The 27,303-nt window shown below is 37.4% G+C and overlaps 1 protein-coding gene across 5 annotated transcripts in view; it reads left to right on the top strand.

Moving 5' to 3' along the window:
• The window catches only part of SLC44A5 (solute carrier family 44 member 5), a 395,909-nt gene that overhangs the window by 278,926 nt on the left and 89,680 nt on the right, over nt 1-27,303 (top strand). For all 5 annotated transcript variants that reach the window (XM_082686570.1, XM_082686574.1, XM_082686573.1 and 2 more), the window contains one exon: nt 17,894-17,978. In XM_082686570.1, the coding sequence (XP_082542696.1) occupies nt 17,894-17,978 (85 nt within the window). The remainder of the gene's footprint in view (nt 1-17,893; nt 17,979-27,303) is intronic.

The raw sequence follows: 27,303 nt of genomic DNA, 5'->3' as shown, positions 1-27,303 counted from the left end.
GCAAATTCTTGCCTCCTTTGTCAAAGATTTGACCATGTAATCATGGACTTATTTCGGGGTGCTCTATTCTATTTCATTGATCTGTGTGCTTATTTTCATGCTAGTCTCATACTGTTTTTGATGCTACAGCTTTGTAGTATATATTGTAATCTGGGATTATGTTACCTCCAGTCTTTTCTTTTTCAAGATTGTTTTGGCCATTGGGGGTCTTTTGTGGTTCTGTACAAATTTTAGGATTATTTGTTCCAGTTCTGAAAAAAAAAATCTGTTGGTAGTTGTACAAGGATTGCATTAATCTGTAGATTGTTTAGGGTAGTATAGACATTTTAACAATATTTATTGTTCCAATCCATGAACATAGAATTTCTTTCCATTTGTACTATCTCCAGTTTCTTCCCTCAGTATTTAATAGTTTTCAGAGTATAGGTCTTTCACCTTCTTGGTTAAGCTTATTCCTAGGTATTTTATTATCTTTGGTGAAATTATAAATGGGATTGTTCTCTTAATTTCTCTTTACTTCATTATTTTTGTGTAGAAATGCAACAAATTTCCATATTGATTTTGTAACCCATGACCTTACTGAATTTATTAATCAATTCTAGTAGTTTTTGGTTCAGTCTTTATGGTTTGCTCTATTTATAGTATCATATCATCTGCAAATAGTGCCGCTTCCTTACCATATGGGACGTCTTTTATTCTTTGTCTGATTTCTGTGCTAGGAATTCTAGTACTATGTTGACTAAAAGTGGTGAGTGGGCATCCTTGTCTTATTCCTGATGTTAGAGGAAAAGCTCTCGGTTTTTCAGCATTGAATTTGATGTTAGCTGTGGGTTTTTCATTTATGGTCTTTAGTACATTGAGGTATGTTCCCCCCACACCCAAACCTCTTTCTTTGAAAGTTTTTACATGAATGGGTGTTGGATGTATAACAACTTTTCTGCATCTATGGAAATGATGCTATGGATTTTTTCTTTTTTTTTTTTAAAGATTTATTTTTATTTTTATTTATTTATTTGACAGACAGATCACAAGTAGGCAGAGAGGCAGGCAGAGAGAGAGAGGAGGAAGCAGGCTCCCCACTAAGCAGAGAGCCCGATGCGGGGCTCGATCCCAGGACCCTGAGATCATGACCCAAGCCGAAGGCAGAGGCTTTAACCCACTGAGCCACCCAGGCGCCCCTGGATTTTCTTTTCTTGATGTGTGTATGTATCATGTTGATTTATTTGCAAATAATGAGCCACACTGCATCCAAGGAACAAATCCTCTTTGATCATAGTGAATGACTTTTTAAAAATGTGTTGTTGGATTTAGTTTGCTAATTTTGCTAATTTTGTTGAGGATTTTGCATCTGTGTTCCTCAGAAATATTGGCTGATAGTTCTCTTTGTAGTGTCTTTGATTTTGTATCAGGGTGAATCTGGTCTCATTGAATGAATTTAGAAGCTTTTCTTCCTCTTCTGTTTTTTGGAATAGTTTGAGAAGAATAAATATTGCCTCTTTAAATGTTTGGTAGAATTCACCTATGAAGCCATATGGTCTTGTACTTTTGTTTTTTGGGAGGTTTTTGATTACTGATTCAGTTTCATTGATGGTAATCAGTCTATTCATATTTTATATTTCTTCCTGATTTAGTTTTGGGATATTATGTTTCTAGGAATTTATCCATTTCTTCTAGGTTGTCCAATTTGTAGATATATAGTTTTTCATAATATTTTCTTTTAATCATTTGCATTTCTGTGAGATTGTTTATTTCTTTTTCATTTCTGATTATGTTTAAGTCCTCCCTCTCTTTTCTCCTTTTTCTCCCCCCTCCCTCCCTTCCTTTGGATGAGTCTGGGTATAATCTTATCCATTTTGTTGATCTTTTCAAAGAACCAGCTCCTGGTTTTTCCTTCTGGCTTGGGGCTTTATTTTTCTTTTTCTGGCTCCTTTAGATGTAAGGTTAGGTTGTTTGAGACTTTTATTTCTTCTGGAGGTAGGCTTGCATTGCTATAAACTTGCCTCTTAGAACAGTTTTGCTGCATCCCAAAGACTGAACCATTGGGTTTTCATCTGCATTCATCTTTGTGTATTGTTTGATGCCCTCTTTGACTTCTTGGTTGACCTGTTCATTGTTTAGTAGCACGTTATTTATCCTCTATGAATTTGTATTCTTTCCAGCTTTTTTCTTATGGTTGACTTCTAGTTCCAAAGCATTGCTGTCGGAAAGAAGCATGTTATGACTTTGATCTTTTTGAATTTGTTGGAGATTGTTTTGTGGCCTAATATGTGATCTTTTCTGTAGAATGTTCCATATGTGCTTGAAAAGAATGTGTAGTCTGCTGTTTCATGTATCATGTATCATTTAGATCCATCCATCATGTCCAATGTGCCATTCAAAGCCACTGTTTCCTGGCTGATTTTCTGTTTGGGTGATCTATCCATTGATATAAATGGGGTGTTAAAATCCCCTACTCTTATTATATTACTATTGTTCATTTTCTTTGTTATACGCTGCTCTGTGTACTTGGGTGTTCTCATGTTGGGTACATAAATATTTACAATTTTTCTATCTTTATGTTGGATTGTTACTTTTATGATTATATACTGTCTTCCTTTGTCTCTTGCTACAGTCTTTGTTTTAAAGTCTATTTTGTCTGATGTAAGAATTGCTACCCCAGCTTTCTTTTCACTATGGTTGCAAACGTAGTGATTGCATATGGTTGCATATTCAATGCTTCTTATCTCTTCACTTTTAATCTGCATGTGTGTTTAGGTCTGAAATGAGATGTAGGCAGTATATAAATGGGTCTTGCTTTTCTATCCATTTTGTCACCCTATGTCTTTTGATTAGAGCATTTAATCCATTTACATTCCAAGTAATTATTAGTAAGTATGTACTTATTGCCATTTTGCTACCTGCTTTATGGTTGTTTTTGTAGTTCTCTGTTCCCTCTCATACTCTGTTTCATGGTTTATTCGCTGTCTTTGGTGATCTACTTGGATTCCTTTCTATTTGGTTTTTGCTTCTCTACCAGAGGTTTTTATTTGTGGTTGCCATTAAGTTCATCTTATGCATATAGTAGTCTATATTAAATTGATGGCTTAAGTTTGAATCAATTATTTTCTCCTTTCCCGTGTCCCCCCCCCACATTTTAGTTATATGATGTCATACTTTATATTCTTTAATTTTGTGAATCCCTTTACTGATTTTATAGGTATACTTAATTTTACTGCTTTTGTGCTTCCTACTTTTCTTGCTTCTGTTTATGGTCTTTTCTTTCCATTCATAGAGTCCCCTTTAATATTTCTTGTGGGGCTGGCTTAGTGGTCATGAATTTCTTAAACTGTTGTTTACCTAGGGAACTCTTTATCTCTCTTATTCTGAACGAATAAGAATTGATTATAATATAATTAATTATAAGGCTAGCTGGATAGAGTATTCTTGGTTGCAGATCTTTTTCTTTTAGTATTTTGAATATATCACAGCACTCTCTTCTGGCCTGTAAAATTTCTGCTGAAAAATCAGCTGATAGGCTTTTGAGGTTCCCCAAATATATAATTGTCTTTTTTTCTCTTGAAACCTTTGATATTCTTTATCACTTTTTTTTTGCCATTTTTCTTTCTTTTTTTTTTTAATTTAAAGATTTTATTTATTTGTTTGACAGAGAGACAGAGAGAATGAGAGAGAGCGAGAGAGCATGAATGGAGAAAGGTCGGGGGGAGAAGCAGACTCTCTGCTGAGCAGGGAGCCCAATGTGGGACTCACCCCGGGACTCCAGGATCATGACTTGAGCCGAAAGCAGTCACTTAACCAACTGAGCCACCCAGGTGCCCCTTTTCTTTTGCCATTTTAATTACTATGTGTCCTAGTGTGGATCTCCTTGGGTTGATTTACTTGGGGATTCTCTGCCTCTTGCATCTGGATTTCTGCTCTCTTTCCCAGATTTGGGAAGTTTTCACCTGTTTCCTCAAATAAATTTTCTGCCCCCCTTTCTGTCTCTTCTCTTTCCGGGGTCCATATAATGTAAATATTATTTTTGGTGGTGTCACTAAGTTCCCCAAGTCTATTTTCATTTTTTTTTCTCTCTCTCTCTCCTATTCAGTCAGATTGCTTTCCATTACTCTGTCCTCCAGGTCACCGATCTGTTTCTCTGCTTCCTCTAGTTCTACTATTTATTCTATCTCTATATTTTAAAATTTAACTATTGTTTCTTTGTCTCTGATTGGTTATGTTTTCTGTCTCTTTGTTGAAGGTCTTACTGAGGTCTTTTCTCAAGCCCATTGGGCATTTTTGTGACCATTACTTTAAATTCTCAATCAGGCATATATAATTATCCCTATTACATGTGGGTCTTTTCTCACATCCACTGAGTATTTTTGTGACCATTACTTTAAACTCTCTATCAGGTGTATATATTAATTATCTCCATTACATTTAGCTCTCTGGTTATGATTTTTTTCCTGTTGCTTTAATTGGGACAAATTCTGCTGTCTTCTCATTTTATGTAATTCCATGTCTGTTTCTATGTGTTAGGAAAGTCAGCTATGTCTCCTACTGTTGACAGCCATGGCCTTATCAAAAAGAGGTCCTATAGTGCCTTGCAGTGTGATGTCCCTTGTTCACCAGAACCATGCTTCAAGGGCATCTTCTGTGTGTGTTGCATGCACCCTACTATTGTGGCTGAGCTACATTTACTTGTAGGCTACTTGTCTGAAATGGCTCTTTGTTGTGACCAGCATTTGGTACCTGTGTTGTTAATGGGCCATTCTGGAACTCAACTGCTTGAGTTGAGTTAGACCAGGTGTTTGCTGGAGTTGAGGTAGCAGCAAACTGCAGTGTGCTTTTCTTGTATTGTCCCCTGAGAAGTTTTTATTAATGGGGCAGGGGAGGCTGCAGTCAGATCAGATATCTTTCCCCAGCCCCCTACTGGAGCCCCAGTCAGTCTGGTGTTTGTGGTTATCTTTCCCTCTTCCTGGTTTAGAGACTCTTTAAATTGTACTGGCCTCTGTCAGGGCTGCTTGCACACTGCCAGGTTTGTGGCCAGATGTTCTCTGGCTAAGGGTGTTTGGGAAAGTACAGGTCCACAGGTGAATGTGGGGACGAAGCATGTGGTGCCAGCAATGTCCTCACTTGTCTACTTCTGGAGTGGACCAGCAACTGCCAGGGAGAATTTCTGTAGAGGCCAAAGAGGATGGAGTGTACAGATCTATAGAAACCCACAGGGGTGGGCACACTGTTACCAGTTTAGGTGAAATGTTCAGGCTGCACTGGTTCCTGCAGGTGTCTCTGTATTTAGGTTGGCAGTGGAGGAGGAAAATGGCACCTGCCAGTTCCTTTGTTCTTGAAGTATCCCAAAGATCCCTGCCCCTCCAGCACAAGCTCTAAGATTAGTGAATACATCTCCATTTCCTAGGCCCCAGGCATTTTATAAAAATGCTGCTTCTAGGGGCACCTGGCTGATTTAGTTGATAGAGTATACAACTCTTGATCTCTAGGCTCTGAGTTCAAGCCCCATGTTGGGTGTAGTTATTACTTAAAAACAAAAATCTTACAACATAGATGCAGCACTTCTTTATTTTTTTAATTTAAATCTCAGTAGGGTTGTTTGTTGTGCTGTCTCTTAAACGGTGGGAAGGGCCACCTTCTAAAACAGAGTTTTGTGTTTTGTGGCTCTTCAGCTTTCTAGAACCAAGTTGCTGATTTTAAATTTCCAGGTGTTAAGCCCCATGATTATAAGAACTTGCAAAGTTAGGCCCCTTTGGTGTTTGAATATTATGGGTATTTGTATTCCAAGTACAGACCCCCTACCTGGGAGTGCAAGTTTCTGTTTCTTTTCCCTCCTTGTGCCTGTGACATCCCTTTCTTCTCTGGGCAGTCCTGTTGGTCCATTTAGCTCCCAGCTGCATTTCTACCCTTCTTACCCTCTGGATGTGGTCTCTTCTCTATATGTAGTTGTGGAGAGTCCATTCTTCCAGTTCCTGGGTTGTTTTCTGGATGTTTACATTGTTGTGGATGTTATCTAGTTGTATACATGGGACGAGGTGAGTTTAGGGTCCTCCCCATTCTTTTTCCCAAAAGTCAAGTAATCTTTTATTAGAAAAAATTTATTATATTTATAATTAACCAAAACCAGTTTTAAATGTCTTTTTTCATTATCTTTACAAATATATAAATATTTTGTAAATTAAACTAGATACCTACACTTCCTCTTGTTTAGGAATCCTTCATTTTAAGAAAGATAGCACCTAGTTTTGTTACTTGAACAGATTTTTTTTAGTGTTTTGGTAAGACTTTTTTGCATTTGTTATATTTTGCTGAATGCGTGCATTCTTGATCTTTCTAAGTAGAATATTGTTAGCATGAGAGAGACTGATTTGTGCTCAAGGGCATGACCTGAAGCTCACCATTGGGTGGAAGAGGCCACCTGTGAAATGGTAGACAACATTTTTCTTATCCAGGCAACTGAATATCGGCCTGCTTCCAAAAATGTTTCTACAGCAGAAGTGTCATCAACACAGATTTTCAAATTCGGTATCATGTGTCCTATTATCTGCTTCATTGCATTTGTAAATTGCTTGTGTTAAAAAGCCATAAGCACAATTTGGCAGGCCTGTTTCTCACATATTAAGACAGCTAAAATGTACCTTTAAGGGATACAGAATAATGATTTGAAAGCCAACATTCCCAACCAGCAAGTGTTTGGGGAATGCCTTAGCTGCCCCAAACAGATTTGTAGTTAATTTTTAAGTGTCAGTGCAAGCAGTTGGTCTAATCACGTTTTCTCCTTGACAGAGGGCTTTTTAATGGCTGCAAGTTCTGACTCAACCCTAGAGCACAACAGGCACATGCTTTGCAAATGTTGAAAATGAAAGATAATGCTAGATAATAATGCTTGCTCCTGGTACTTCAGTAACATGCATATCCTTGATAGGAGTGAAAGGATAATTTACTTGCATAAAGCTTTTACCTATCTCTTACGAGTCTTCGCTTATCTGCTATGAATTACCCAAATAGGAGTGCTTCACAAATAACTTCTCTTTCTCTATATGCAACACACACACACACACGAATGTACCAGTTTTGCTTAAAGTGGTCCTTCAAAGTTATTTCTAAAGCCGAAAATTAAAGGGAGTAGGCAATTGATCTAGATTTGTATCAATTGCTATGTCACTTTGTCATTTAGTTTTATTCACCAATACAACCCAGAGAGTTTAATTCTAGAGCCTGTGCTCTTAACCATCATACTATAGTGACTTTTATTTAATGAAGAAGAAGATAAGGAATCTTTTAAGTAAGAAAGGGGACTGACTGACCAGAACCCCATGATAGTCTCCTAATGCTTTTCTCTCTCTCCTTCTCTTCCTCTCCTAATTTCACACACATAGAGTTGGGCTTAAAACAGCAAGTGTCAGAGGAGTAAGTGGAAAGCAGGTATTCTTCTGCAAGCAAAAGCCATGAATAATCTAATAGCTTTGGTCTTAACACTATGGGACTGAGTGTGTGTTCACTTCACTGTGCTGTCATTGTCTACATTCCGTGGTTGTTTGCAAAATTAGCCTCTAATAAGTATGCACTAAAAAGGGAAGCACAGTCTTTATGCTAATAGACACTTACTAATATAGGCTTGATTTTTTTTTTCTTTCAGTTAATGCTCATCCTATAGAGTAAATAAAATTATGTCAGACAGTATCTCATTCTTTGGGGGTTTTTGGCCAGGAAGACCTCAAATGATTTCATGGATCTTTCAAAAAAGATGTATTTATTAGTAGATATTAATGAATATTACATGGAGCATTTTCAGATGTAATAAATTACATCAATTTTCAGGAATGATGAGAGCTCTTCCTTCATATAAAACAAGGGGGTGTTGCCAATTATGGAACTACAATTAAGCAAACACCATGATGAGTGACACTGAATGTGTGGTGACCTTGAGGTTTTTCAAGGAAAATTTGAATAGGAAGAGAACAGAACTTCTGCTATGGATTGTATGCTGGTACTGATCAACATATTATGCTAGAACCATCTCTCTGTACTTCATTATAGAAAATAACCTAGGATACTGCCTGTCTATTCATATCGGAACCATGAGTCAGCCTGTCTCTGCACCACACTGCTTTCCTTTTCCATTGCAGTACCCATCATGCCCCACCCCTCCTAGGGACTTCATCCGTGTGTCCCTCTAATGGACGCCTCCTTGTGCATCCGTTCATTTCTCAAGTCTCAGCTCCTGCATTACCTCTTCAAAGACATCATCCCTGACCTCTTTCATTTGGTCATTGGCTTCTATTAATCCTTCTCTTTGTACCATTTTTGCTCATTTGCATTGCTTGTCAGAATTGTAATTTTATGTTTGTGCAATTCATTCATTAAGATCTCTTTCCTCCAATAGACTTTAGGCTCAGAGAGCAAGGACCTTCGTGCTGACACATAGCGGGTACTCAAAAAATATCTGTAGAAAGAATGAAGAATGAATAAATTTCTGTCATTATTTCCAACTACTTCCTTACCTTTAAAAAAAAAACCTCATTTTCCAATGTGAATCAAAACCTTTAAACAGGTTATGAATGTGATAGATTAACATTACCTAGAAAACTAGAAAAAGTATATTAAAGTAAACAGCATAGAGTCAGTCTTGCTAATGAAGAAAACAACAAAGATGTAAAAAGGTTTATTTAGTTTTTTGGATTATTTGGTTGGTTTTCCATTTTCTTTCAATGCTTTTTCTATTTTTTTCCCAAAGATTTCTTAAAAATATGCATTTCCCACTTTTACCTCCTACTGTCACCCCTTCCATTTCAGACTCTGAAATTTAGAATGTGTGTCTTTCTTTTTTTGCTCTTTTCTCTTGCTCCTCTATGTGGCACTAAATTCTGACAAAAGAAAATCTGAAATCTTATACCTCTGGTTATTTTGTTTACTCTTTTGTTTTTAATAATGTTGTAAAGTTTTTTTAAAAGATTTTATTTATTTGACAGAGAGAGAGAGATCACAAGCAGGCAGAGAGGCAGGCAGGGGGAGGGGGAAGCAGGCTCCCTGCTGAGCAGAGAGCCTGATGCAGGGCTTAATCCCAGGACCCTGAGATCATGACCTGAGCCGAAGGCAGAGACCTTACCCACTGAGCCACCCAGGCACCCCATGTTCTAGATGTTTTGCTGAATATATCGAAAGTTCCATCCTTGGGTAGGCTGGTCACTTATTCAGAATACAGGCTGGGTATTTTTCTTTGTCCCCTCCAGTCTCCTCTACCTGTTCTTCACCCTGCTCTGTCCTCTGAGAAACTAACATATAACCCTAAGGATTATATCAACAGGTTCTCTAGTCCTGCAGCTTCTGATATGGTTTGGCCAGTAGGAGGTATCAGTAATAGCTTGGAGCGTAGGAGAATGAGTTTGTGAAATGTATTTTTCTGGCTCTCTTCCTGGCAAGTCCTTTCAGGTTAGCTATACCTCTCTCCCTAAGGCTTCCAGTCTTACCAGTCGGTGTTTCCATTTCGCCTTTCTTTCTGGATTTGGGTAACCTCTTTCCCCTTTGCTAGTTCAGTCATAGAAGCAAAAATGGCTCCCAATTGTTGCTAGCCTCTGGGTACTGCATCAACTCTTATTTCCCATAACTCTACCCGTGTCTTTATTTACTAAATTCTCTACAATTTTTCTGTGTGACTATAACGTGTATTTCCTGCTAGGATCCTGCTCTACTCTAAAAAAATAACAACCCAAACTTGAAAGGTATTGCTTCTTAAGTAGTGCTTCAAATGGATCTCTGATAGGGTATTCAACTATTCATAAGGTTGGCTAGTTCAGGGTTGGTCATCCACTACTAGCAAATTTGTCACATAAGCATTGTTAGGAGCCAAGTCAGCCCTTTTGGATAAAACTCCATGTTATCAAAATTCCCGCATAATCTTCATCCCTGTTGTCGTGATTACTTTTCAATGAAATCATTAAATAAATGTCTTAACATTTAATCATAAAAGATACCGCTACAAAAGGGTCTTTACTCAGTAACCATATGAAACCTCAACATCTTCATATTCTAGGTCCATTTTAAGTTCAGTCCTTCTAGTTATTTCTCTAACTTCCTTGTCTAATAGTTCTATTTTCAAGTCCATGACAATGTGGCCAAATTGTTGACTTCTATTTATGAATAAACAAGTAATTCAAGTCATCTCTTCTTCCAGTCAAAGTAGATAACCAGGAGCATTTCCCCTGATCGGTACCAACAGATCCTCTGTAGCCATCTATGAATCTAGTTTAATTTTTTCCCCCAGTGAACTATCATAAGGTCCCTTTCATGAGTCATAGGTCCATGTTAAGACAGCACCTCAAGAGTCAACATACTATTGTAACCAGTATTTTTATGTAACTTTCTCGTGCCTTCATGACTTTCTCAAGCACCGTATGAATATACCACTTCTGCTCAATAATGGAGTGCTGTGGGGCACAGCTAACTTTAGGCTTGATGGATCAGATAACATCTAGTTTATGCTGGGCTTCTTATGTCATTGAGTATGATTCAGGAGCAACTTCTCAAAAGAACAATCTTTTGCTTGAAACCACATGAATTTTCTCCAAAACCCCAGGGAACCCCAACTATGACTCTCTAAAAGACATTTTCCATAGGTTGCATACAGCATCCTGTTCTGACAGATATTTTGAGCACCATTGAGTACATTATGCCATGCCTGCTGGTAGATCTACATATACAGTAGAATGGATTCTGTTGAAAAACATTTTATTACTCTGGGTTTTGCTCAAATCTGGTAGGTGATTAGAGTTGTGCCTCTTTCTTAACAGAGAATGCAAGGTGCAGCAACTTATCTTTCACCTTGGAGGAGCTGTCTTACTGGACTCCTCAAGTCTGTTTTAGAAGACTTGCATTTTCCTAAGATTTATTTCCCATTCATTAGCGTATGTAAGTCCTTTGGAGGCATCAAAATCACATGCTTTCTAATATTCTCCAGATCTTAGAATGCCACCAACGTAAGGAATTTGTGTGGTGCCCTGTGGAATAAGAGTATCAAAACTCGGCAGACTAAATTGTGGCAAAGAGCTAGGCAGTCCTATGACTTTGAAGGAAGATAGTGAGGATGCAATACTATCTTTTCCAGGTGAAAGCAAATTCCCTTGGTGTTCTCCACTTATTGGGAAAGGAGGAAAGGACCAGCTGCTGCATTCAAGGCAGCAGAGACCACTTTGATGTGTTCTGGTAAAGACTACAACCCGAAGAACAGTTAAAATTAAGGTTGTGACTTCATTAAGCTAAAGATAATTCTTATCATTCTTTAGAAGCCATTCTCTTGCTACAATGGCCAATCATGATGAAATATAGTTTCCTTAGGGAGAATGTGTTAATTATGAAATAATATACTAAATATGAATGTGTTCATCTCTATATCCTCAGAGTCTTTATGTGCCTACCACAGTAAGTATGGCCCAATGAGTGAATGACTAAATGGATAGAAATGTGATAATTGACCATCCTGTATGTATGAATGAGTGAATGGGAGTTTGATCATTTTCTAGACTGGCACTTTAAAGCTTTTCATGCTAACTTTCTTTTAAGAATTAAGGTTAATAGGTATCAGGTGCTGTATAATTGGTTAGGACCTAGGGATTATCTACATCAAGTTGAGGACTCCATGTATTAAATCATATAGTGAAGAAAAAAATTACTAAAATCCTAGCAATTGTAGCTATGGGTTAAGAAACATAACAAAGTGAATCAAATAGAATAGGGGATTTAATTATTATGAATATTTAGATCAGAGAAGAGAAAAATGATTAAATCTTTCAAGTATATAAAATATTTTTAAAAGCTGTATAGTAATTGCTTCTTTATTGCTACACAGTTGATCACTCCATAAGGCAATGAATGTTTCTTATTTCACAGTGTCTGTGGTCAAGAATTGGGAACTGCTTCGCCAGGTGGCTCTGGCTCCAAGTTCATGGCTTCATGAGATTTCAGTCAAGATTTAAGCCTAGGCTACAGTCAGTTGAAGGCTTGTTTCAAGTGGAGGGCCAGGCTTTAAGATGACTCACTTACATGAATGTTGGCAGGAAGCTTCAGTACTCACAGACCGCTGGCAGTCATGTGGGCTTTTCTGTAGGACTTTCTGAGTATTGCAAGCCCTAGAGCTAGTGATCGAAAGGAGAGCAAAGATGAAGCCGTGGATGCCTTTTATGACCTAATTTTGGAAGTCACCCAAATGTAATTTCTGCCACATTCTGTTCATTAGAAGCAAGTCACTAAGTCTAGTCCACACAGAAGAGATGGGGAATTATGCACCATCTCTAGAAGGAAAAAGGTCAAATAATTTTTGGACCTATCTCAAAGTCATCATAGGTGGTGGTCAGCTGAATAAAAGTAAATGGTATTAAATTATAAGAAAGAACTCCATGATATATCCACCCCCATAAAATATGGAAGCAAAAAAGATAATTTGGGATATACATACATATGTATGGGTTTTTTTTATATATATATTTTTGAGTGTGTGAATGAACATATAAACCAGTGGAACTCAACTGAAGCAGTACCGCTGACTAGGTCTTTCAAAAAATTTGAGTTGACTTTTTGTTTTTGTTTTTTTTTTAAAGATTTTATTTATTTATTTGACAGAGATCACAAGTAGGCAGAGAAGCAGGCAGAGAGAGAGAGGAGGAAGCAGGCTCCCTGCTGAGCAGAGAGCCTGATGCGGGGCTCGATCCCAGGACCCTGAGATCATGACCTGAGCCAAAGGCAGAGGCTTTAACCCACTGAGCCACCCAGGTGCCCCTGAGTTGACTCTGTGATTGTCATTGTGTTTGAGGGGGAGTGCTACTGGCATTTAGTGGATGGGAGCAGGAAAGGTAGATGTTTTACAATATCTGGGATAGTTCTATACCACCAAGAATTGTCTCACTTACTGCCTGACTTCCCCATGTCCCTCATGTAAACGGCTACTCATTTTTTAAGTCATTGAATCTAGAACTTCTGTTTTAAAATTACAAACATTATTTTTGCATGGTTTCAGTGAATACCAAGGGAATTTAAAGAGTGTAATTTTTTGTTAGAAATCACTAAGATTTATTCACTTAAGAAAATCATATCGTTAATGACACATTTGTATTATTTAAGTCTCTTACACAGTAAGTACACCTACATATTCTTGTAGTTATAGTTGTTACATTCAGTGATTCTATCTATAGGTGCATACAACTAGCTTCATTCACTATCTTTTGGTTTAGCCACTTAAGCATTTGCATATTGATATGCATACTTTATAAACTATTTTCTATTTCTCATTTACATTACATGAGGACATGATATTGATTTTTTTTAAGATTTTTTAAATTTATTTGACAGAGAGAGAGATCACAGGTAGGCAGAGAGAGGGGGAAGCAGGTTCCCTGCTGAGCAGAGAGCCCGATGCGGGGCTCGATCCCAGGACCCTGAGATCATGACCTTAGCCGAAGGCAGAGGCTTAACCCACTGAGCCACCCAGGCCCCCATGATATTGATATTTTAAAAGAAATTATGTATGTGGGTGAGTTTGTTATGTGTATTATTTAAAATTGTAAAAGGAACATGGCAAAATATTTATTATAAAAAGGATGCATGGGGTATGATGTGGTTAGAGAAGGACTGACTTGCAAATCTGAAGTTACAGCACTATTTTTTTTTAAAGATTTTAAAAATTATTTTCTAGAGAGAGAGCATGTGAGTTGGGGGAGGGGTAGAAGGAGAGGGAAAGAGAGAATCTCAAGCAGACTCCCTGCCAAGCACGGAACCTAATGCAGGGCTCAATCTTATGACCCCAAGATCATGACCTGAGCTGAAATCAAGAGTTGAGCACAGATGAATGAGCTACCCAGGTACCCCAACAAATCTGTGATGTAATGGCACTATTAATCAGTGTATATAACAAATCCTTGACATTCGTGGGGAAAATTTAAGAGTAGATCTATCCAGGAACAACAAAATGTGAGTCACGTGTAATGTCAAATTTTCCAATAGCCATTGTTAAGAGAATAAAAAGAGATAAGTGAAAAATTAACTTTAATAATATATTGTATTTAACAATAACTATGAGTTCAGATATGATCAATATAAAAATTATTGAAATTTTAGTTCTTTTTTTCTGCATACTGTCATTAAAATCTGATGTGTATTTTGTACTTCGAACGTGTCTCGGTTTAGATAAGCCACAGTTAAGTGTTCCGTGGACTCAAGTGGCTAGTGGCTACCATATTGGACAGCAGATTCCAAGAAGTGCCATGAATAGAGAAATTCTAAGAAAGGGAGTAAAATGTGGCAGTCCCGATTTGTTCACAGATAAAATGCTGTTGCTGCATGTCTCCATTTCCTCCTTTTTTCCCCCTGTCCAATTCCTCCAGTGAAGGTGTGACAAGATGGGGAACTGATGGAGGAGATAAAACCAGATACCCTTGGCTGAGGTGACTTGGTTGAAACTGGTCTTTGCAGCTGGTAGCAAAGATTTGACGTTCCAGCTCAAGCACAGATGGTCGGCAGCACAGCTTCTGTGCCAGAGCTTGTCTAGAGAGGTGTAGCAGCAACTTCATATCCCAGCCACCTGTCTCAATTTAAAACTACAGAACCATAAAAGGGCATTCTTCCCTTGACAATTAAATCTTTGTCTCTTTCTCCTTTGTCCCCAGGCACCAGCTCCCTCCCAACCAGATACTTGTCCTCTCCTGCCAAGTACAAAGTTTTTCTTTTCAAGTGACAGAGTTCCAAAATTACCTGTGACATCTCCTTTCCTACCATATGTGTCCAACATCCTGCTGATCCTCATCTAGCCAATATCCCTGTAGTTTCCCACTGCTAACAAGCTCATTCCTAATTTATCCTCTAGCAGGCAGCATTACAGCTGCCTGGCGGTTAAAGCTTAAGCTTTAGGGGCGCCTGGGTGGCTCAGTGGGTTGAGCCTCTGCCTTCAGCTCAGGTCATGATCCTAGGGTCCTGGGATCGAGTCCCGCGTTGGGCTCTCTTCTCGGCAGGGAGCCTGCTTCCTCCTTTCTCTCTGCCTGCCTCTCTGCCTACTTGTGATCTGTCTCTGCCAAAGAAATAAATAAAATCTAAACAAAAAAACAAACAAAAAAAAAAGCTTAAGCTTTAGACAGCAACAAGCCTAACTTTAAGCCCTGTTCATGCCACTGAAAACCATGACCCTGAGAAGTAAATAAAATTCTGAGGGGCACTTGGGTGGTTCAGTAGGTTATGTGTCCAACTCTTGATGTTGGCTCAGGTCATGATCTTGGGGTTGTGCAGTCGGGCTTACATGCTGGGCATGGAGCCTGCTTAGGATTCTCTCTCTCTCTCTGCCCCTCCCTGCCATCTTTTTATTGCAGCTTTGTTTTTTTTACCCTACAAAATCTGAGTGAAAATAATATCTACCTTATAGAATTACTGCGAGACTCAAATAAGACAATGGATGCAATACAATTAGCATAGTACTTGACCCATTGTAAGTGATTAATACAGTGAAGCTCTTATCATTATACTGTTTCCTCAATCTATAAATTCTTCCCTGCTCCTGGCTACCTGGTCCAAGTTCTAGTCATTTTTCAATCTTTGCCACGTTCAGTTCTTCTCTATGGCTTTGGTAAATTTTAAAGATTTTATTTATTTATTTGAGAGGGCACACGGGCATGAGGGAGGGGCAAAAGGAGAGGGGGAGAGAGAGAATCTCAAGCAGATTTCTTGTTGAGGGTGGAGCCCGACTTGAGATTCAATCTCACCTCCCTAGATCATGACCTGAGCAGAATTCAAGTCAGATGCTAAACCAACTGAGCCACTCAGGTACCTGCTTCTGCAAATTTTGTTGCTCCGCTTCTCTTTTCTTGAAGTCTGATATAAACTATATTGGTATTGACTTCTAGTACCGGATGCATAGTGGCCACTTAGTAAATTCTTTGGTTAATTGATGAAAAAGGGAAAGAAACTATGGCAGATTCTGCTAATGCCCCTCACATCCCTTCCATTCTTCTGGGTTTGCTTACAGCTATGGTAGGCTATTTCACCATGCCCCTCAGTAAGCATGTTCTATGTGGCTCCTCAGAAGGTCCTCAGCAGGATGGAGTCCCCACGTCCCCAAAAGTACCCGTCTTGTGAACATGCCTTTCATTGGCTTTGCTTCCTTCCCACTTACGCTTCCTAGAATTATCTCCTAAATTAACCTACCCACAGCAAAGTCCTTATCTCCGGATTTACGTCTGGGAAACCTAAAATAGGAACTAATGTTACCAAGTCCATATTGCATGCAAAGCACCATGTTAGGTATTATACTTTATTATCTTCTTTAATATTCTCAACATTCTTATAGGATTTGGTATTTTTGTGCCCATTTTGTAGCAACAAATTAGAAAGCCAAAACTAAAACAATTAAATGACTTGTTCAGTGTCATAAGTATATTAAGAAGCCAACCTAGCAATCTAAATACATCCTTATGTGCCATTTCTGAGTTAATATTTGTATAGGAAAGGAATAAAATATTTCAGGATAAAAGAAAAATATTGCAGGAAATAGGTAAAAGTGGACCTCTTAGCTTTAGTTAAAATGTGACTCAAAAAAAAGACATAAAAGCAGAGTATAATGAAATAGCATCCAGAGACATTGGCCACTGAATGCTTAGATGACATTTAAATGCTTTCTTTGCAGTCGACTCTCTTTGTTCTGGGAAATACAGACAGGAAGATAAGGCAGCAGAGGACTGCCTGAGTGAATCAGATTTTATAAGACTGTATTAGAAGATGAAACCTATTTGGCTCTATGACATTGAAGAAAGAATGAAACAAAGACTTTTCTGGGTACTTAGATAGTAACAGGAAAGACTTGGATGGATGAGAAAAATTATTGAGAAAAATTTCTCTTCCATATTAAAATTCTCATTCAGAATTGATTTTTTTTTATCTTCCTGAGTCACATAGGCCATGGACGTGAGGGTGATTGAATTATTACATGAACTGTCAAATCCAATAAATGTGAGTAAGGAGATAGCTGGGCAACTGTTAAAGGAAGCAAAGGAAAGAGAGATAGGTTTTCCATATGCAGAGGCAAGTGTTTTCAGATGGCTAGTGCATTTTCTAGATTTTTAGGAACTACATAAATCAGACTGAAAAAGTTAGAAGCATTCAGTTAGAATTAGATGGTACTATTTAGCTAATGCCTGTTACTTTCTGTCATTCTATATTCTCGCTGTCAGTCAAGTTCATAATTCTTGGAAAATAAAGGTGATGAGTTTATATGATATAAAGCCCAGCATTTTCTGAGAAAACAGAATCAAGCCTTCAGTTTTCCTTAAGTTTGAGAACACTTGTTATTTATACTAAGCGTTGAGATTATCTGACAAAATGCAGAAAAAAATCTTTATTATATATTGCCACTAAAGTTGCTGATGTTTGCCTTTCATAATGGCACATAAAGTCATAAAGAACTAGTCAATGTGAATTGGGTACTACAGTTTCATTCGGTTGAATTTTTAAATGGTTTTCACTTATATATAACCCAAAAGAATTACATCATAATATTTACTGTAAATTTATTAGCTCTGCTATGAAGTCATTTAGTTTTAAGCCCTAGAAAAAAAGTGACTTCTAGCCAACCAAGCATTTGTAGTGTGCCCTCTAATTCACATTCTAATAAATGTCATTTTCTAAGTGCATTACCTCAGGTTTTGGCTACAACCCAGATGAGTCCTGAGAGATTAAGAGAAATGTGTTTTCTGACTGATTCATCCATATTTTATTTTACTTTTCATTAAGAAATTACTCTTTGAAGAAAATCAATAATCTCCTGTGACTGAGGGGAGAGGTTAGTGTGTTGCAGTCATGCATTCTAATTTCTCAAATCAGACTGCCTTTAGTCAGCTGTCGCTGATAGAGTTTTTGTCCTTTCTTGTTCCTGCAGCCTGGGTACATGGAGACCCCAGGAGAGTGGCCTACCCTACAGACAGCAAGGGTCACTTTTGTGGCCAGAAGGGCACCCCCAATGAGTGAGTATGGCTGCCTTTCCTTTGTCTGATATTACTGTCTAAGGGGGAGCCAAGAAATTGTAACTGAACCAGCGTGAGCTCACTCCTTGGTGAGTCTCAGGTAGAAACTACACCAGGTGAGTTGTCACACAAAGGAAACTTTATTTGCACTAAATAAGTTGATCACAGGAAATAAGTTGTAACTCTCTGAGCAAGGATGAATGGGTCCCTTTTATTTGAGGTTAGGATGAATATTTAGATAGGAAAGCCTTGTCATCGTATGCAGAGATAGGTATAAGGTCATACCTGAACCTTAAAGAACTATGCCTAAAGATATATATATATATACTTTTGAGATATATATCATATGGTATGTAAATGAGGCTCATGCTCCATCTTGGGCAGAGATTTTAGTATTACAATGAAGTAAAGGTAATTGAAGGTCATTCCAGAGGTCACTCCATGTTCCATCTGTGCAGAAGTGAGTCAGGGTTTAGCTCAAACTGGCTTGGTGGTCTGGGCCACCGGAGCTCTTCCTCAGGCAGTCATTATTGCTTGAGGTAGTTTCAATGTCCATCATGAGACGTTATGCCCATAAGGTCCTTTGTCTGAGTTAAGAGCTAAGTTGGGAAGAAGAGCTTAAGGAAAATGTGGGACAAATGTTGGTGGGTACAAGCAGGTGAGCCGTAATGGCCAGGACTTGGGGTCTCGCTGGTGAGAAAATAATTTGTACAATAATCCTACTAGACTTTGTAGGAAGATTGAAATTCGAAAAGAAGTTTTTCCCATCAGTTTTTCTTAGATACCTTTTATAAGCAATTGGGAAATTTCATACCATATGACTTAGGACAAGTTGTCATTGTTATGCAGCATTTATTAGAATGCATGAAGACTCTGCTTAGTAAAAGTATAATTATAGTGGATGAATTGGATGAGTGATTTTTATCAGAAACCATTTTTTAAAATGCCTTATGAAATAGGCTTTTAGAAGTCTGAGTTCTGACTAGCTAAACGTTACAGTTAGAATTGTTTTTGCCACAGTGCCTACTGGCAAATTACTTCGCTTTTGAAAATGTGTGTCACCCAGAAGTCTTCAGTGAGTGGTAGGCTTTTCAGGGCTTCTTGGTTACCACAGATAATGACTCTGACTAGCTGAAATAAAGGAGTATGTTCTATCAAATTCCTTTCTAATGCTAATCATAACAAAAGTTTCCAATTTCCGAAAGCAAGTTTTCTATTTCTTTACCCTAAAAAAACAAAATAAAAACATAAATTTCACATTTTTAGAAACTCTCCTCTCCTTTCCCACTGGTCCATTTCTTTTCTGGCAATACCTGGGTTTTTACTAGATCTCCTGGTTCTTCATAGCTAAATCCATTTCTGTAAAAGTTAGCATTGAATAGGTAAAAAAAAAAAAAATATATATATATATATATATATATATATATATATATATATATATAAGCCCTCACTTCTACCAAAAACAACAAAAATATAAGTCCCAAAACATTTTTTGTGTGCTTTCGTGTGAACGTTTGTTGTGTTCAGTCTGTTGCCCACCCATAACTTTGGAGCTTATTATTCCAAGAGATACAAATTTAAAAAATAGATTCAGGAAAGTATTAAAATTCACAGAGTAGAATTATTACAGATGATCGAGAGAAACTAGAAATTTGGGCAGCAGGGTGGGTGAGGATCAAATCCTTAATCATATCAGATTGAGTTTATGACAGAGGAGCGAACTCCTACAAAATGTCCTCGTTGCCCATTGGAGACTGAACTAAGTCCTCATCTAGAGCGGTAATTCTTATTTTAACCTCAGTAACTCAGAAAATCCTAGACATTGCCAAAAAACTTTTACACTATGAAGGACAAAGAAAGCACCAGATGGTGTAAAAAAACAAAACAAAACAAAACATACAACTGTCTAAATCTCTAGTTCTTAAAATAGGCTATTTTTTTTTAAAGGATCTGTGTAACAGTAAGTTTTCTAGATCTAAGCCAATGACCTACTTATTTCCAACAAAAATGGGATACAAATTGCAGCACCTACAGATCATTCAAAGACAATCCTAGTGTAACACAGACATGTGCATTAACCTATGATTTATAACAACAATATATTGGAAACTCTACAGATATCCAGAAATGTGTGGATGATGATAAATTATGATACCTCTAATGTAATGGAGCCATTAAAAATTATGTTTATGTTTTTAGGAGGTAATTCTGTTGATTTTTTTCCATTATAGTTTTTAGATTTTTTTATTGTTATGTTGGTCACCATACAGTAGTACATCATTAGTTTTTGATGTAGTGTTCCATGATAAATTGTTTGCATATGACAATCTGTGCCCTCATTAATACCCATCACCCAGCTCACCCATCCCCTCAACGCCCTCCCTTCTAAAACCCCCCAGTTTGTTTCTCAGAGTACATAGTCTCTCATGGTTTGTCTCCTGCTCTGATTTCTCTCCCTTTGTTTTTCCCTTCCTTCTCCTAATGGCCTCCATGTTATTCGTTATGTTCCACAAGTAAGTGAAACCATATGATAATTGACTTTCTCTGTTTAACTTATTTCACTCAGTATAATCTCCAGTCCCATCCATGTTGATGCAAAAGTTGGGTATTCATCCTTTCTGATGGCTAACTAATATTCCATTGTGTATATGGACTGCATCTTCTTTATCTGTTGAAAAGCATCTAACCTCTTTCCACAATTTAGCTATTGTGGACATTGCTGCATTGAACACTGAGGTGCATGTGACACTTCTTTTCACTATATCTGTATCTTTGAGGTAAATACACAGTAGTGCAATTGCCGGGTCGTAGGGTAATTCTATTTTTAATTCAATTTTCGAGGAAATTTCACGCTGTTTTCCCAAGTGGCTGCCAACTTGCATTTGCACGAACAGTGTAAGAGGGTTCTCCTTTCTCCACAACGTCTCCAATCTTTGTTGTTTCTTGTTCTGTTGATTTTTGCCATCCTAACTGGTGTAAGGTAATATTTCAGTGTGGTTTTGATTTGAATTTCCCTGATGGCTAAGGATGATGAACACTTTTTCATGTGTCTGTTAGCCAATTTTATGTCTTTTTTGGAGAAGTGTCTGTTCATGTCTTCTGCCCATTTTTTGACTTGATTATTTGTTTTGTCTTTTTTTGGGGGGGGGGTAATGAGTTTGAGAAGATCTTTATAGATCTTGGGTATCAGCCCTTTCTCTGTAGTGTCATTTGCAAATATCTTCTCCTATTCTGTAGGTTACCTTTTAGTTTTGTTGACTGTTTCTTTTGCTGCTCAGAAGGTTTTTGTCCTGATGAAGTCCTAATAGTTCATTTTTGCCTTTGTTGCCCTTCCCTTTGGAGAAGAGTCTTGCAAGAAGTTGCTGCAGCCAAGGTTGAAGAGGTTGCTGTGTGTGCTCTCCTCAAGGATTTTGATGGATTCCTGTCTCATATTGAGGTCTTTCATCTATTTAGAGTTTATCTTTGTGTAGAGTGTAAGAGAATGGTTGAGTTTCAGTCTTCTGTATATAGCTGTTCAATTTTCCCAGCACCATTTATTGAAGAGACTGTCTTTTTCCCATTGGATATTTTTTCTGCTTTTTCAAAGATTATTTGACCATAGAGTTGATAGTCCATATCTGGGCTCTCTATTCTGTTCCATTGGTCTATGTGTCTGTTTTTGTGCAGTACCATACTGTCTTGGTGATCACAGCTTTGTAATGTAGCTTGAAATCAGGCAATGTGATGCCCCCAGCTTTGGTTCTCTTTTTCAGCATTTCTTTGGCAATTTGGGGTCTTTTCTGGTTCCATACAAATTTTAGGATTGTTTGTTCCAGCATTCTGAAAAATTGCCATTGTTATTTTGAGTGGGATAGCATTGAAGGTATAGATTGCTCTAGGCAGCATAGACATGTTAATAATGTTTATTCTTCTGATCCACGAGCTTGGAATGTTTTTCTATCTTTTTGTGTCTTCAATTTCTTTCATGAATGTTCTCCTAAAGTATAGATCCTTACCTCTTTGGCGAGGTTTATTCCAAGGTATCTGATGGTTTTTGGTGCTTTTGTAAGTGGAATTGATTCTCTGATTTCTCTTTGTACAGTTACATTGCTAGTATATAAGAAAGCAGCTGATTAGTTTCTGGATTTTGTGTCATGACTAGAACTGCTTTCCTACTCTTGAAAATAACATTCACCTTTATTTTTGTGGTTCCCTTAATTTTATATTTAAATTTCTAATCTACTTAGAATTTCTGTTTTGTAAATGGACTGAAGTAGGAATCCAAATTTTTTCTAACTGCAGATGCAATGATCTGAGAATAGTTGGTAGTTGGTTGAGCAATATGTTTTGCCCACTGATTTCTGATACCATAACTATCATGTAATAATTACATAATACATGATAAATTTATAGTTTTAAGCATCTCAATTGTTTTAATTCTTATAATAGATGTATATTAATATGAAAATTTATGAAGGAGGTTTAAATGATGGTTAGTTTTTAATCATAAATGAAAATATTTATGAGAATGTCAGATTTCAATCACTTAAACAGTGTGGAACTATCATAGAAATAGGCAGAAAGCAGTAAATACATTTATAAATATAAATTTGGAATGTGATAAAGGTAGGATTTTGAATCAGTAACAAAGATGAATTGTTAAATAGTACTGGATTAATGGAAATACTATTCAAAAATTAGATATTTATCTCCTACCTTACACCAAAATGAATACTGAAACACTGAAGATTTTATACATAAAATATACAATAAAAGAAGTAACAGAAGAAAGCATAGAAGTATGTTTATAGAATTATGGGTAAGAAAGTCTATCTAAAAATATATTGCCACTATGTTACCACTTAACTCATTATATACAAAGTTAAAAGATAAGTGGCAGTCCAGAAAAAAATATTTTCAATGTATGTATCTAACAATGGGTCAATAGCTTTATTATATGAACTGCGTGACAAAATCAAAGAGGAAACGAATAATTCAATATCAATGCTGGCAAAAGTCATAAACAGAAAATAACATAATGGCCAATAATCATACGAGACACTGTTCAACTATAGTTAAAGAAATGCAAATTAATACTTTTTTTGTTTATTAGGTTGTCAGATTTAAAAACATTAAAATTTTACAGTGCTAAACAGTAAGGGGGGGGAAGCATCTCATTTTCCACTGTGGAATTAAATATAATATATGGAATGAAATATAATATTTATCAAAACTGTGGTATCTAAATGTGGTGTTTCCCTCTCAGGAGGAGGAATGGAGGGGGGCACCAGGTGTGAGGCTGCTATCAGGTGGAAGACAGTGGCGCTGGCAGTAGCAAGAATTCACCTGAGGCAGGGGTGCTTGGGTGGCTCAGATGTTTTGGCATCTGCCTTTGGCTCAGGTCATGATCTGCAGGTCTTGGGATGGAGCCCTCCAACAGGCTTCCTGATCAGTGGGGAGCCTTCTTCTCCCTCTCCTTCTGCCCCTCCCCCTGCTGTTTATTGAATACATCTCAAGAGAGCTGCAGGCCAGACAGATCTGCAAGGAAGGTAGTGAGTGGGGGCTGTTTTTAAAGGGGGAAGGTGAGGAGATATGGAAACGTGAACTTCCCTGTTTTGGTAACTGTGGCTGGTTGTAAGTGGCCCATGGGTTATCTCTAACCTATGGACCTTTTGAGGTGGGTCCCCTGATGGGCCTCTTGTATTCATTCAGCCAGGGTCACTTTGGGCCGGCCCTTCTGGTTTGATCGAGTTTCCATTGCCCAAGCCTGTTGTCTAAAAGTAGCTTCTCCTCAATACTCATCAAATTTGTATGTTTTTTCTGATTCAGCAGTTTTCCTCCTAGAAACTTATCTAGTGGAAATTTGCATAAAATTTCCTAATGTTACAGCGATACAGGTACTATGAAATAGTAGTAAAAAAGTGGGAACAGCTTACATGACCATCAATAGAGATTAATTAAATAAATTATAGAACAGCCTTTGATAAAGCGTTGCATATTTACCAGTCCTAAAAACCTTGAACATAAACTGGTAAAATATCATTAAAATAACACACACACACACACACACACGTACGCACACATTTCTGTTGTAAAATGAAATGCATCTATGTTAGGATGTGTAATTAATTTAAGAACCCCAAACAAAACAGTCCAGGAAATTCTTGTTAGATTATAACAGAATATTTGTACTAAGTTAGTGTCACGATGTACTTACAACAACTTTTAGATTCTCAGCTCTCAAAAACCTTCCTTATAACTAAGCTTAAATTTCATGTTTAGAAATGGCATGATAATATTTGAGATGTAGAGTTTGTCCATTTTGTGTTTTGTTTATCCATGCCTAACCAAAAGGACTCTTGGAGAAGCACTGGAGTTTTCTAAAATGTTGAAACAGATAAGACAGAGACCTCAAAGGAAAACAGAGTTCTCTGTTGATGTAACTTTCTCTGCCTATTGAGTTTCAGGGAAGTTATTCCTGATACTTGCATATGTTCCTGTTCTTTGGGATTTCCACTCAATTGATTTTGATGCCACCTTCTGGCTACTACAAAAACTTCAGCTTATAGAAGTGTTTTGAACATGGACGCAGTACAGTTACCAAATCAGAGGGAAATACCATCCCTAGTATGTGATTCAGTTAGAGACACAGGTAAGATTAAGAGCAAAACTCTTCCGTTTAAGTTTTGGCATCTACGTCAAGCAAGAAAACTTGTCTTCAGTTTATTGTAGAACCTCTCCTAAAATAGCAAGAAATTCTCACCAATTTGTTGGAACACACTACAAGCCCAGATATATTACTTGATTTAATTTAAAAAATCTATATTGATATAACAGGTATAATATATACATGTAAAGATAAACTGAATATTACTGAAAAGCTTATAAAGGCAATAAAAGCAATGGTTTTCTGTCCTATGACTCCTTACTGACAATTTCAATCCAGAGACCCTCTCTTCTTTCTCTGGTTCACTTAGTGAATTCAGGCTGCTATAACAAAATACGATAGACTGGGTGGCTTGTGAATGACAGAAATTCATTCCTTACATTTCTGGGGACTGGAAGTCCAAGATCAGGGTGCCAGTGTGGTCAGGCTCTTGGTGAGGGCCTGTTCCCCAAGGTGCAGACAGAAGTCCTCACTCTGTATCTTCAAATGGAGGAAGGGGCTCGAGAGCTCTCTAGAGTCTAAGAGCATTAATCCTGTTCATGGGAGCTCCACCCACATGACCCATTCACCTCCCAAAAATTCTACCTCCTAGGATTATCACATTGGGGGTTAGGATTTCAGCATATGAGTTTGTGGCTAGACACAGGCATTCAGTCTGTAACACTGGCCTTAGTTTTCTGGTGGTTTTTTGCATAACTTTAAGTAATATGCTTATTCTTTTGTTCTGTGCTTTATTAATGTTAGAAATATGCATTTAAAAAAAGTATTCATTGCCAGCCTGCTATGAAAAATGAAGATTTAACTCAGGATCTTCACCTGATCCCTTCGTCCTCCCTTGTTTGCAGTTAGATTATTACCTTTAGATTTTCATATGGTTGCTTCTGTGACGTTAAATAGTGTACTAACACCTCTATTTCTTGTTCCATTAACTTTTGTCAGTGTTTTGATTCCTCTTTATATAAAAGGAGGATATTATCCTGCTACCCTTCTCTCCCTTCCCCTTCCACTTTCTGTATTTATCTTTTATGTAATCAAATTTGTTATGATGTTCAGTTCCACAACTTTAACAGGACCTTTCTTATTCCACTGGTTGGTTGATTTTAGAAGTTGGAAGCAAAAGACTTTGTGTTATAACTCTGTAAACTTTATTCAATACCAGGCCATATCAAAGTCAGATCTTTTGCTTTATTAGTGGCTTAGTATCATCCCACATTTAGTTTGCTTTAACATAGGATATTAACATTCTTAATTATATTTTGTTTGCCAACAAGTTTTTTTCCTTAAAAATTTTTTAACTGGCCTATAGTTGACTTATACTGTTACCTTTTATGCAATATAATATGTAATTATATGTAAAAATGTAGACATACTGTTTCGGGTGTGCAACGTAGTGATTCAACAACTGTATACATTTCCATACGCTCACCATGTCAAGGGTAGTTACCATCTGTCCTCAGAGAAAGTCATTACAGTATTATTGACTCTGTTCCCTATGCTGTGCTTCTCATCCCTGTGACCTATTTATTTTATAACTGGAAGTATATACCTTTTAATCCTCATCTGCCTATTTTGCCTATCTCTCTGCTCCTATCCCTCTGGCAACCACCAGTTTATTCTCTATATTTATGAGTCTGTTGCTCTTTTGTTGTATTCATGTGTTCACTTGTTTTGTGGCATATAAACATAATGGAATATTAGCCATTAAAAAGGAATGAAATCTTGCCATTTGCAAATAACATGGGTGGAACTAGAAGGTATTATGTGAAGTTTTTAATGAACAACCTTTATCAGGACCACAAGTTTTGCTACCCAATCACCCCATTTTTCAGAGGCCCTTTTTTTTTTTTTTTCTGAAGACAACCCTGGAGAACCTCTGTCCTTTTGTTTCACTCAGGACCTGGTAAATTTTAGATCTACTGCATAACTTTAATTTTGGGACCTGTCTACCCCATTAGATTGGATCCTGATTCTAGAGTTGCCAGATTTAGTGAACAAAAACACAGAATGCCCACTAAAATTTTAATTTCAGATAAACCACAGACACTTGTTAAAGTATGTACATGTCCCAGGTATTGTTTCCTGTTTGCGAATTCATATTCCTTGCTGACACCCTTGTTTTGATGGAGAACATTCTCGATATTCCTAGGAAAAGAAAGCACAGGAAGTATATTTCCCGAGTCCCTAGAAATACTTTTCTCTCTTTATAGTTAATTGATGGCCTACTGAAAGATTTGTACTTATTTTATTTTATTTTATTTTATTTTATTTTATTTTATTTTATTTTATTTCTTTCCAGTGTTCCAGCATTCATGGTTTATGCACCACACCCAGTGCTCCATGCAATACCTGCCCTTTAATACCCACGACCAGGCTCACCCAACCCCCCACCTCCCTCCCCTCCAAAATCCTCAGTTTGTTTCTCAGAGTCCACAGTGTCTCATGGTTTGTCTCTGCCTTCAATTTCCCCCAACTCACTTCTCCTTTGAAAGACAATTTTTGTCAGAGATTTGAAGACATTTTTTTCAGTGTTTTTGAAGTCCAGTATGGCTAATACCAGTCTGATTCACATACTTTGTGGTGACATTTTTCCTTTTGGAAAAGACATTTAAAATCATTTCTTTTTCCTTAGTGTTTTGAAATCTCACAATGTGACATAGAACTTTTTCTCTTCTTAAGTTC

The sequence above is a fragment of the Mustela nivalis genome (genome assembly GCF_964662115.1).
Source record: "Mustela nivalis genome assembly, chromosome: 10".
NCBI lineage: Eukaryota > Metazoa > Chordata > Mammalia > Carnivora > Mustelidae > Mustela > Mustela nivalis.
Note: the sequence above shows the minus strand (reverse complement) of the source record. Positions and strands in the feature narration are given on the sequence as shown.